This window comes from Grammomys surdaster, unplaced genomic scaffold, assembly GCF_004785775.1.
Source record: "Grammomys surdaster isolate TR1022 unplaced genomic scaffold, NIH_TR_1.0 958, whole genome shotgun sequence".
In the NCBI taxonomy this organism is placed as follows: domain Eukaryota; kingdom Metazoa; phylum Chordata; class Mammalia; order Rodentia; family Muridae; genus Grammomys; species Grammomys surdaster.
Window position 1 is genome coordinate 3693008 of NW_021605377.1, and position 13246 is coordinate 3706253.

At 42.2% G+C, this 13246-nt stretch overlaps 1 protein-coding gene across 1 annotated transcript in view; it reads right to left on the reverse strand.

Annotated features, from left to right (window-relative positions):
- Positions 1 to 13246, reverse strand: part of Cfap54 (cilia and flagella associated protein 54) — a 283790-nt gene that overhangs the window by 15602 nt on the left and 254942 nt on the right. The window contains exons 66-67 of the mRNA XM_028783037.1: positions 13042 to 13192; positions 4372 to 4452 (exon numbers count right to left, since the gene is read on the reverse strand). Of these exons, the coding sequence (XP_028638870.1) occupies positions 4372 to 4452; positions 13042 to 13192 (232 nt within the window). The remainder of the gene's footprint in view (positions 1 to 4371; positions 4453 to 13041; positions 13193 to 13246) is intronic.

The window sequence follows — 13246 nt, forward strand, 5'->3', positions numbered from 1 at the left end:
GACGTTATCTACACAGTTGTCCTGCATACAGCTGACAGTCAATTATTAATGATGGACAGGGAGCTGTATAAAAGGACCTCATCCTCCCATGGGTGGTTTAGTCATAGCAAGACAGTGGAAATAATTTTAGCATTATATTTGAATCCTACCTGACAGCTTGGAAACTAATAATTCAAACCTATGCAGGCAATTAAAGAGATACTTTTTGTTGTTGTGTGACATGAAATCAAACCTAGTTGTCATTGATACTCTATGACTGTCACCAAGAAGGTCTGCATGGACACTCCTTTATCCCCTTGCTCTTCTAAGTTTCTCTGTGATGGCCTTTGCGCAGTAGTTTTTATTTTAATTAGGTAGAGGTGAGACGAGCCGAGGTAATTTGTAGTAGGCGTGTTCAGTAATGACTAAAATTCTTGCATAACAAGATCTCATATCAGTGACAAAAATGTCTCAAAGAGCCAGGCATAGTGGTGTGAACCTTTAATCCCAGCACCAAGGAGGCAGGATCAGGTGGTTCTCTGTGAGTTTGAGGCCACCCTGGTCTACAAAGGCTAGTTAAGGCTGTACATTGAGATGGTGTCTCAAAAAAAAAAAAAAAAAACCTGTTAACACCTATCACTTTGCTTATCCAAGATTTTACTCACTGGGATAAGCTCACAAATTCCCACGTCCTATCCCAGCACTGTCAGGTTAGTCTGCCTCAGCAGAGGTCAAGTGTAAATTCATGGCACCATCTCTTAGACGGGTCGATCCTATGCCTCCTATGCCACTATGATCCCATGGTACCATCCTGCACACTGGTCTAATTGCTACAGGTTCAATAGTGACTTATATTAATGGGCAGAGAACATGGTTTCTTTCCTCTTCTAGCTTTGAGACCATAAAAAATAAATTTAAGTGCTAAAACTCTGATTGAAATGAGTTAACCAGGAGCTGAAGCATTCACACATAGTGAGGACAACAATAACAACAGTCACACGTAGATACCCCAGTTCTATAACAACGGTCACACGTAGATACCCCAGTTCTAAGCATTTGCTTATATCAGGCCCTCCCATACATATTTAACACATTTCTGTTTTAATATTCACAATGACTGGGAGACATTGGCATCATTACGTCACTTTATATATGTAGCTTTAGGTCATACAACTGTTAACACGTGAGACTAGGATTTCAACCCGGATCCGCCAGAATCCAGAACTCACAGACACTGTTCATTATGTATCTCATGAAACACTTTTTGGAGATCCGTTACTGAACAATAATGATAGTTAATTTTTATTGTTACTTCTCATCATCAGCTTCATTAGGCAGAGAGATACCTAGGAGATAAGTCAAGCACACTTCTGCGTGACCTGTGAAGGGGTTTCTGGAGATGACTGGCATGTGGGACAGCAATCTAGGGAGAAAGACCAAGTCTCAATGAAGGTAGCAACACTGCATTGGCTGAGTGTCTGCATGAAGAAAGGCGGAAGGAGGAAGCCAGCCAGAGTGGGCAGGAACCACTTTTCCTGCAAGGCTGTACTCAGGACAGATGCTGGTGCCTCTGCCCATCTGGCTCCAGCTTTTCAGCCCTTCACTATGCATGCACTCTGGGTGACCGCAGGGGAGTTCCCAGACCTGCAACCTCAGGCTGGGCTGGATCATTAGTTACCTTGTTCTGAGGCTTCCAGCATCTTCATCTGAGAAGCTGCTGGGGTTTCTGGCTCTCTAGCATACTGCCAGCCACTGTGGGACCCTCAAGCCTCCAGTTATACAAGTCAACATAATGAATCCCTCCCAAATCGCATGCACATATACATGCATGTGCACACACACACACACGTGCACACCTACACACCACACACACACACAAATGCACACACACCATATGCCTATACATGCACACATGAACATACCATATACATGCACATATACACACAAGCACACATACACACACGTGACATCTATTCATTCTTTTCTTCTAGAGAGCCCAGCACACAAATATAATCTACCCAAATTAAATTTAAGCTTGGTTTTTATGCTCTCTACTTCGGAGCTATATATTTACTTAATACAAAATAAGTTCTTTATTTTTAAAATGAACAAGGGACACATTGTTAGCTGTCTTGTTTTGATTTTCTAAAAGGAAAACACAAACTGTATTCAGGAGTTCAAATCTAAAAGGAATTAAAATTTAATTTAACAAACCGCTTTGAGAATATAAACACAGAAGCTGCAGCATTGCTGTCCCCAAAGCTAAGAATCTGATGAGAGGCCCAGGACAGTGTGGCCGTGGCTCTTCAGACCTGACCAACCTTAAGAAACTATGACATTATGACCCTTCCCAGCAAATATTTCCTGGAAAGGGAGAGTTTAGGCCTTGGAAGACATACAGCTTTTAATACCTACCTCTGATGGCATAGCAGGACATCCATAGAGACCACAAGTAAACAAATGAGCATACCTTTTCAATAAATCCTTATTTTTAAACTGTCAGCGCAAATTCATTCACAGGCTACAGTTGGACACTTCCTATCCTAATGTATGGATTTTTTCTTTTTTTTTATTTTTTAGCAACTAAAAAAATTCAAAATTAACTTTCTGCTGCTGGTGGTGGTTATGGAGATGAATACTGGCTACTCCCTTACTAAAAGGCAGCTCTGTGAGGGGAGGGACATACTGCTGACACAGCTCACACCCCAGTGCTAAGACAAGATTTCCTGACAGGCAGACAGTTCACCTTAAATAGCTGAGGACCAAGTACATACGTGGCCACTACTTCACAAAGGAGAAACAGAAGTTGTCAACAGACATCTGAAATACCTCTGGGCTTATTAATAATACAAATCAAATAGTGGCATATGATTTTTCACTTAAGTAGAGTAGAGTTAGGTGAGGGAGTGCCTGCTAATGCTGATGGGAGTTTTGGCAAGCTGATTGCCCCGTTGATGTCTGACAGGAGAGAAAGCCGGTGTCCTTTCCAGAGGACCATTTGCTATCACCACTGAAGTGAACATGAACATACCAACTCAAAGGTGGGCAATGGATCGGAGAGCTATTTCCCTTGAGAAGATATGCTGATGGCTGAAGAATACACCAGAAAATGTTCGATATCCTTTATCATTGAAGAAGCACACGTCGAATAGCCGAATACCACTTCACACCCCCCAGCATAGTCATGAGAAGGAATAAAGGGAAAGTAACAGGTGTTGGTAAGATTGTTGAGAAGTCAAAACCCTGAGTATTGTCTGCAGGCACCAAAGGTTATACAGCTGCCGATAAAAAGAAAACGGTTTGGGAGATCTTTCAGTAGTTAATCTCAGAATTACCATGTGATTCTGTAATTCCACTCCTAAGCATATATGCCCACGCACTGAAGCCAGGAGGCGAACACACACACCAATGTAATACAATAATCAGGATGTAGGCACAATCAAACGCCTATTATCAGATGACTGAATAAACACACATGGTATACAGACCCAGTGCAGATACAAAAGAAAAAAAACAATGAAATACTGACATGTGCTACACTGGGAATAACTTTAGAACATTATGCTACATTCAGTAAGCCACACAGGAAGGGACAAGTATGACACAATTCCATTTCTATGATGAACGTGGAATAGGCAGACTGGGAAGCTGAAAGTGGAACAGAGGCTACCGGGAGTACGGGAGGTCGGTGGGGAGGGATGGGGAGTTAATTGTTCATGAGTAGCATTGTTACCTAGCGTGATGAAGCAGTTTGGGAGGTGGGCGAAGGTAGTGTGTGTGTGATGTTTGAACTTAACAGCTGTCCAGCCCATCAAATGGCTAATTATATAGTATGTTTATTTTATATATACACATGTATACACACACCTCAAGTTCCATCATAAGTAAATAAGGATTTTTACATAAATCCTTATAATAAATAGCGCTTGGTGAGCAAAAGAATGAGACTATTTTAAGGCACTGAACATGATAAAATAGACTTTTCACATACAAAACAATTCCCCTATGGCATTTTTGGTTAGTCAAACAGTAAGTTTCATATTGTATGTAAAATTGATTCCATTAATGTAAAGTTCTATTGTGTATACATGGGGAAAATTCTAGATATCCTCCAAATGCTAACAGAGAAGTTTTCACAGAATGGTGGCTATGAAGTGATTCCTTTTTAATTCTATTTATAACTTTCCTCACCAGTTGAAGTTTTCTAACAAGAAACAAAACACAAAAAAAACTTTTAACTGAGTAATATGCTATTATAAGTTCACATGTAGGACTTTTGCATGTGAATTCAGGAAGTGTAGTCTGCTGTAGTTGCAGTTGGATACATGCTGTGTCTCTATTTCTACAGCAAAAGGGACGTGGTACAGACAGGCTCAGCGGGGAGGTGCATACCTCAGTCAGTGGCGAGGGGTCTTTGTCTTTGTCGGTGGAAAACAGGGCTGCTATTTCAGAGCAACATTCGAGGATCATGTTCTAGAAATAAGAGAGCAACATGGTGATTCTTTTGTCATCTGGAGAGTATCCCATATTCATTAACTATCTTTGTCTTATTTCAGGTCACCCAACCCTTATTCCCAGGCTGTGAAAGAAGGAATCGGAGGACTTTTTCTTTAGTCATCTAGGTTATTTGAAAGGATACAAAGTAGCCACAAAACATGAGAGGTGAGCTTAATCACCAATGTCTGTGCTATAGTAGTGTTTTCTTTGGATATTGACTGTTAAGATGCATATTCTGCAGAGGAACGACAGGTCAATAATTTATACCAAAATAAGGTTTCCATTGAGAAGAAACCTTTGGGATGAAGAGATTCAGATCACCAGGGCTGGAAGGTGAGGACTTTAGGTAGAAAAGAATGAATGGCCATTGGGAACCAAAGGGAAAGGGTAATGAGGGACGTAAATGGAAAGAGCCATTAGCGTGCGGACGTCGTCTGCTGAGGGCCTAGCATGGCCTGACTGGAGGGATACAGTTGTCTTCACGTGTGGACATCTGACCTCAGATGACCTCCATACAGGCAGAGCCGCTATAACCAGACTCTGGCCATGTAAGCTAAGTAAGATGTTGAGGGTTAGTGATGCGAGTTGAGGAAGAGGATGACCCAGGGCTTAGAGAGTGTCTGTGTCCCCTGTGGGTCTGAGTGCAGCTTTGGCGCTTGACTCAGCGCTGGTTTCTGTGAGGCTCACTGTACTCTATCTGGTCATCAGCTGCACCCAGGCTTACTATGCACTCTGCCTTCTCTCTCCAAGCCCATTTTACTTGAGCTAGTGTTGATTTCCTTTACTTACAACTAAAAGCATTACAACTATGAGCTTGCAAGATGAGACTGGGGAGGCTGGGGAAGATAGCTCAGTGGTTAAGAGCACTGGCTGTTTTTCCAGAGGACCCTGATTCAATTCCTATAACCTATAGAAATTGAGCATCCTATACATGGACACTCGCAGCTGTCTGTAACTCCAATGCTAGTGGAATCCAACATCTTCATACAGACATACGTGCTGTGCAAAAAACTAGTGCACTAAAATTTTCTTTAAAAAAAGACTTGAATAGAATAAAAAAAAGAAAGAAGGAAGGGAGGGAGGGAGGGAGGGAGGAAGGAAGGAAGGAAGGAAGGAAGGAAGGAAGGAAGGAAGGAAGGAAGATGGGGGTATGTAGGTGGCTCAGTGGTTGGTGAAGCACTTGTTCTTCTGGAGGACCTGGGTTCAGTTCCCAGCACCCACATGGTGACTTGGAACCATGTGAGACTCCAGTTCCAGAGGATTTGACACCATTTTCTGATCTCCACAAGGCACAGGCACACCTTTGGTGTACAGACACACATGCTGGCAACACACACACACACACACACACACAATTAAATCTTAAAAGAATGATTATTTGAGCTAAGCTATACCGACCTCAAAATGTTGCCAGCATAGCCCTGAGGAAGCATCAATTCCTTTTGGTAATAGTATCAATATACACAAGTACTGGCACTCAAAATACTAAAATGATTAAAATACATTAATGTTTAAACCATAACTGAGCAATGATGGTTAAAACTTTAAAAAGAAAGGCAGATGATAACAGACCTTAGAGTTCCCAGCCACATTATGTCTAAGTTTTAATACTTGCATATACAAAGAAATGATCCAATCGGAGCTAAAAAATAAATTAGGAAAAAAAAACTACAGCTAATTCTTAAATTTAACAAATATAGTCAAGATACTCTGCTAGATGCAGTGGGATGCAAAGGTGAAGAAAACGACCCTAGCTGAATTTTACAAAGAAAAATAGATGTACGGTAAAACCCCATGCAAGTAGCATCTGCTCGGAACACATGTCGTTATGGCATGTGGTGGGATCCTAGGGTCAGGAGAACAATTCTTGGTGTAATGATATGGAGGACTTACTGGAAGAGAGCTCCCGTGACCTGTGCCCTGAAAGAGAAGGTCAATTTACCTGTAGCTGTACCACCGAGGTTCCCCCTGCCTCCAGCAACCATTAATTGCCTATATCTCTTCCGGGAGGGGCGGAGACAAATAAGCTCCTCCCGGTCCCATGATGGAATGTTGTTGGACCTGTCTTGTGCAGACCTTGTGCAGGTAGCCGATGCTGTCTTGGGTTCATGGGTGTTAACAGCCACGTCATGCTTAGAAGACAGCGCTTACCTTCTTCCTGCTCCCTCTTCCCTGATGTTCTTGGAGCCTTGGCCACCCACTTAACCCTGAGTCCTTACAGTCGTTTGCTCTCGGGACTTCCACCAGTTACCCCTCCCATGCCCATATAGCGATCCCTAATGAACTCTAGCAAGCCACAGACAAACAAAGATCTCTGTGAAAGTAGGAGGGGACTTGGTGAGAAGAAGGAGTCCAACGGGAGGAGAAATATGATGCAGAAATATGGGGGAGAGACAATGAAAGGACATTATACACATTATATAACACAACTATACACATATAATTGTATACAATTACATGAAGATACAATGAAATTATAAAAGAATAGATTTAAAAAGTAAAACCAAACAAGCAAAAAGGAGAAGAATAGTTTGAACTGACGGAGAATGGGTGCAAAGGCAAGGGGGGGATGGGACACCTGAGCCACAAGCTGTGGACATTCAAGGAGCACAGTGGGCTGATGTGGTCTTTTTCATGGGAAGTACGGAAGTATGAGGCATAACAAACAGGCTGTCCATTACAAACAGCTTACATAAAAGTCAGAGATCTGAGTTCAAACCATAGGAAGTTAGTTAGGAGGAGACTGACTGAGGGAATATGAATACAGAATGCCTTAAAAATGTAATCCTGATCACTGCTGGACGGTACACTGGTCTGGCAAGCAACAGGGGAAGAAGAATCAGCCAGGAGCCTGCCTACAACATCTGAGCATCACAGGCTAAAAGAGATGGAGGGGAGGGCAGAAGGCCCAGCATTGATCACTCCACCCGATGACCCTCTAGGTTCTGGTCCACATTTCCACACAAAGGAGAGCATGCTTCTCCACCCCCCTACACTACTCTAGTTTATTGACACACCTGTACTTCTCACTGGATTCTTGATTTGTTAAAGTATGGGTTCTCTCTATAAAAGGTTTTGGTAACAGCCACGATGGGTTACGGCCATGATTTCATCAAGAGCCATCAACTAAAATGGCTTTGTGTGTATCATTTGCCATCGCAGTGACAGATGAAGGGAGCAGAGTTTCTGATAGATGCCTTCGACTGCCTGTCGTAACATTTATCAAACTGGAATTTAGCCTCAGCGATGCAGTGTTGCTTGGGCTGTGAGGCACACCACATACACACACTGTGGAACTGGTCGATTTGAAGCCGAAGCTTTGAACAACGCACGTGACCTTGCTCCCACAGACTTGGAGAAAGTGCTAACCTCAGCATTCCTAGCGTCGATGGGAAGCTTGCTACATTTGGTAGGTGTCACAGAGAGGTGAAGTGACCCTTAGCCAGGCTTTGCCCTTTTCCTTTCAAAGAAACACACATTAGTTCAGAGATGGACCTCTGAGCTAAAGCCAATTCTTATCCTTGTCTTCTTTGACCTACACTGAGATTTGAAATGCTTCCTAACTTGTTTTTCTGGCCTTGAAATCCCTGCTTCCACTCTTGTCACCATCATGACTATCAAATCGTTGGGCGAGATGCCATTCAACTAGACACGTCTTTCAATTCCCCCCACACCCAGACTGGTTTCCACACAGCCCTTTCCTACAGAGCAAAGTCCATTCATCATTCCCTTAGTCATCATTTGTGGATCGTCCCCTGCAGGCCATGAGCAGCAATCAGAGATGAGCAAGACAGAACTTAGGAAGGTGTGTGTGTGTGTGTGTGTGTGTGTTTTGGGGGGGGGGAAGGGGGGACAACAGACTCCTCCCACTCTGCCCTCCAGCTTCACCTACACGTCTCCCCAGTGCACTGCTACATGTGTCTTACTGTTCCCTAAATGTTTGCAAATAACAGCTTCTCAGAAATTGAGAATGCTAGAGCCAGACTGTGTATTTTCTTCTCCAGGCTTCCACACCCATGGTACTTAGTATATTTGGAACTTTTAGTATTATACTAATTTCCATCTATTTACACTGTTCAGCCCTTCCATAAGTATTTGCTGAAGTAACCTTATGTATTTTGACAAACATATAGTGAGCTTCTTACATCAACCTATGCTTGTTCCAGATAATCTGTTTACATCTTAAAAGCAGCATGGCTTAGAGAAACTTTAATACATACATACACACACACACACACACACACACACACATATATATATATATATATATTGTTGTTGTAGTTACTTTGTTGGTTTGTTTTGCTGAGACAGAGGCTCATGTAGCCCAGGCTAGCCTTAACTCCCTATGCAGCAGAGGAGGATTACCTTGAACTTCTGATCAACTTACTTCCCAAGTGCTGGGAGTAGAGGCTTTGACCACTGAGCCCTGTTTTAGGTTGTGCTGATATACTGGCTGGTTTTGTGTGTCCACTTGACACAGTCTGGCATTATCACAGAGAAAGGAGCTTCCCTTGAGGAAATGCCTCCATGAGATCCAGCTATAAGGCATTTTCTCAATTAGTGATCAAGGGGAGAGGGCCCAGCCCACGGTGAATAGTACCATCCCTGGGCTGGTAGTCTTGGGTTCTATAAGAAAGCAAGCTGAGCAAGCCAGAGCAAGCCAGTAAGCAGCATCTCTCCATGCCCTCTGCATCAGCTCCTGCCTCCAAGTTCCTGCCCTGTGTCAATTCCAGTCCTGACTTCCTATGGTGATAAACAGCAGGAAGTGTAAGCTGAATAAATCCTTTCCTCCCCAACTTGCTTCTTGGTCATGATGCTTTGTGCAGGAATAGAAACCCTGGCTAAGACAGCTGGAGAACGAACCCAGGGCTTCCTTCATGCCAGGCAAGTGCTCTACTACCTGAGCTACAAGTTTAGTCCTTTTCTATGTTGTAGGATGCCAGTTCTGCTTGCTGTAAATGGTGAAGCAATAGAAATCAGTCATTCTGAGCCATGGTTCCTGTTGGAAGGTTTCAGAAGTGATTTGAACACCTGCTGTGTAGCTTTTGTTTGTTTGTTTGTTTTTGTTTTTGTTTTTCGAGACAGGGTTTCTCTGTATAGTTCTGGCTGTCCTGGAACTCACTCTGTAGACCAGACTGGCCTCGAACTCAGAAATCCACCTGCCTCTGCCTCCCAAGTACTGGGATTAAAGGCGTGCGCCACCACCTCCCGGCTCCGTGTAGCCTTTCTAATCTACCTTAAATTAACATCTATGTTCCAAAGTCCCTGGCTTATTCTGGACCTTAGAGACTTTGAAAGGGGGAACAATCAAAAATAGAAAAAAAGAAAAGAAATAGAAGGACCTGAGAAGCAACAAAGGAGTAAACAAAATAAACACCACGCATAGCAACCAAAGGCACATGGTTTAATCCTTATAAGGCAATCCCAACTAACAATACGTACTATGTAATAGAAATATCATATTATAGAAGTCAGAAACTCCTGCTCAATTCCAGACCAGAATCGATTTCTTCAAGTGTCCTAGTCAGCTTCTAATTAGCTCCAAGTGAGAATTGCCATAACAACAAGTTTAGTTAATGAGATTTGATATAGACCAGAATGTAGTTTGTTTTTAAAGTTCTGTTTAGTATCATGTAAGAAAGAAAAATATGTATTACCTCCATCTCTTATTAATAGAAATACTGTGAACAAATTCACTTGCCAATTCAACTCCAAGTAAACATAATTCCTTCTACTTGGTGATATTCCTTTGTATAGAGAGCCAATGGGACCTGGAACATGCCTAAACATGCTTTAAAGCCAAGGATATGCTAAGAAAACAAATTTAAAAGTACAGAGGATATGCAGATCGAAGAGGATTTGTTCTGCTGGGATTGACCCCAATGCACCAAATCAGAACATGAGAACAAGTCACTGGCCTTCATTATGGAAACACACGGCCTCTGGATTCTTCCCTCCTCCCCCATATCCCTATTTATTCTTGACTTGTTTATGTTCACAGTCAACCTCCTGGCTCAGACATTTGTCTTCTTATGATGAATTTTCCCAGGATCAACTCTGGAAAGGCTCATTCTAGCCAAACAAGCCTATCTTTGTAGGAAAGGATTATTTATTTTAGAGATGAAAATTAGTCCTAGGAAAGTATTAAACCATCTGACCTAGTAAAGCAGAGTGGCAGAACAGTCTAAAGTCCTTATTCTTATCGTAGACATTTTCCTGCCTTAGACAATCAGATTCATAAGAAAACTATTTTCCTTATACTAACTATGGAGAAATTTACTAGGAGTAATTTAAGCAAAGAATATTCTAGACTGTGTCTCAGAGATAGCTCTCAGATAAGCTTGTGACTAAAGAACTGTCACTGTAAGTGTGCCACTCCAAAAGATGATCTTGTGAGTCGAGAGGGCTGAGTCCTTCTCGAAAGCAGACATGAGAGGGCAATGTGTCCTTCATGAAAGAAATGTATAATCTGTATATCTCTATAAAATCTCCAGAGTTTGAGATACCGGGAGCTCTCTGACCTATGGAGGAAGATTTATTGTCACACACAGTTTATCTGTAAGCATCGTAATTCACATGATCACATCTAAGGCCATTGAAAAGGGTACATGACTAGAGTTCTAAGATGTCTGCTCTTTATACATCCTAGCAGAGAGTGAAGAGGGCTTAAATGCTGGCGAGTGGCATTATACGAAGGCTTTCTGGGCTCGACTGATAGACTCTCTTACATATGGGTTGTTAACTTGCATGATGAGCGAAAACATGTTTAGTCATTTTCCTTGTAAACCAAGACTGAAAATACAAGCATACCCTGAAAATCAGAAAAGTTTCTAGTTCTTATGCATTCACGTGTTAAAAGCATGTAGATGAGGTAAACAGAAAAAACGAAGAGCCATGTGAGTATTATTCTTTAAGAATTACTGGTAACTGGTTACATGTTCACCTGGCCAAAGACTTAAGAAAACAAAAGCCAAGGTAGAATTAAAGTTTCCTAGACTGAAACTTAAGAAAAGGTCCTGAAAGCTTTTCAGCGAAGAAAGGTGAGAAAGTGGCTCATGGTGATACAGCCTCAACCAGAAAAGCAGCCAGGGGAGGGCCAGAGGCACACACTAGCTGGCTCTGAGAGCCGCCTGCTTTAAATGACTGTGGGATTCAGGAAGAAAATGGCAGTGAGACAGGATGGGATTGGTTTGAGCTCTTGAGTCAAACACTTGTGAATGAACACTTGAAAATTAGATATGAGTAGGAAAGATGGAAGTATAAAAAAATAGTTCAGAAAACCAAAAATCCAAGAAAAGAACATAATGGAAGGTCTTTGTGTCCCAGCTTGTTGGCACTTTTTACAGCCCCATAAAAATATGAACACTCAGTATGGCCTCCAATCTGTGTAGTGGTACAACAGCATTCAGAAGAGGAAAGGAAGGCAAAAGTTGGGAAGAAGCGGGTGACACGTTTGCCAGATCATAAAATAGCCAAACAGAAAATCAATAGCATCTAAAATTGACACAAGAAAACAGTAATGACTCCTGACTGCCATCAGCACCATTTGGGGAATAGCTCTGTATTTCCTACTTCCAAGTCAGGAAGGAGATCATTGGTACAGACAGCATGAGTCTTATTTGACGAACACAATGTTAGCCCAAGTGGCATGATGAAAACGTGAAGGACAGGGGTGTGGTCTGTCCCCATTTCTTCTCTTACAGGATGCATAATGGGAGGTAACATGATTGGTAAAGCATTTGCCTTACAACCATGGTGTCTTAGTTAGGGTTTCCATTGCTGTGAAGAGACACTATGACCAAGGCAACTCTTATAAAGGCCAATATTTCATTGGGGCTGCCTTACAGTTTCAGAGGTCTAGTCTGTTTATCATTATGGCAGGAAGCATGGTAGCGTGCAGAGAGACATGTTGCTGTAGAAGGAGCTGAGAGTTCTACATCTTGATCTGAAGGCATCCAGAAGGAGATTGTTTTCTGCAGGCAGCCAGGAGGAGGCTCTCTTCTACACTGGGCAGAGCTTGAGCACTAGGAGATCTAAAAGTCTGCCTACAGAGTGACACACTTTTTCCAAGAAGGCCACACCTCCTAAGAGTGCCATTTCCCTTGGGCCAAGCATATTCAAACCACCACACATGGGTATCTGAGTTTGAGCCCCAGAACTCATGGAAAAAATGAAACACAAAGAAGTAAGAGCTGTGTATCATAGAACATGCTTACAATCCCAGTGATTCGGAAATAAAAGACAGGACAATCCCTGGAGCTCACTGGCCAGCCAATCTAGCCGAGTTGGTGAGCTCCAGGTTCAGTGAAATGCCTTGCTGTGAAAAACCAGGTGAATGGCATTTTGAAGAATAATGCTTGAGGGTGACCTCTGGGCTCCATGTGCATACACACATATTTGCACATACTCCCACATACACAAGTGCATGTGAATACACATGTATGCACATGAACTAGACCATATCTGGAAGCCCTAAAAAAGGAAACAAGAACTTAAGTGAGGATGTATGATGGGATCCTTCTTAAAATTGCAAGTTCATTTCAAGTAATTCAGGAATGTACTTACTTCCATATCTGTATCAATTGGTTTATCTTCAATAAAACTGGGTTCTACTGCTTCATAGACATTTTCCTCTGAAGTAACTTCAGGAACTGAGGGTAAGGATATCTCTGCTATTTGTGCAAGATTAGATAGTTTCTCATGAACTGCGATGACTCTAAAAATAACAAACACATACATATATGTATTCATATATTTAATTTGAAAAGTC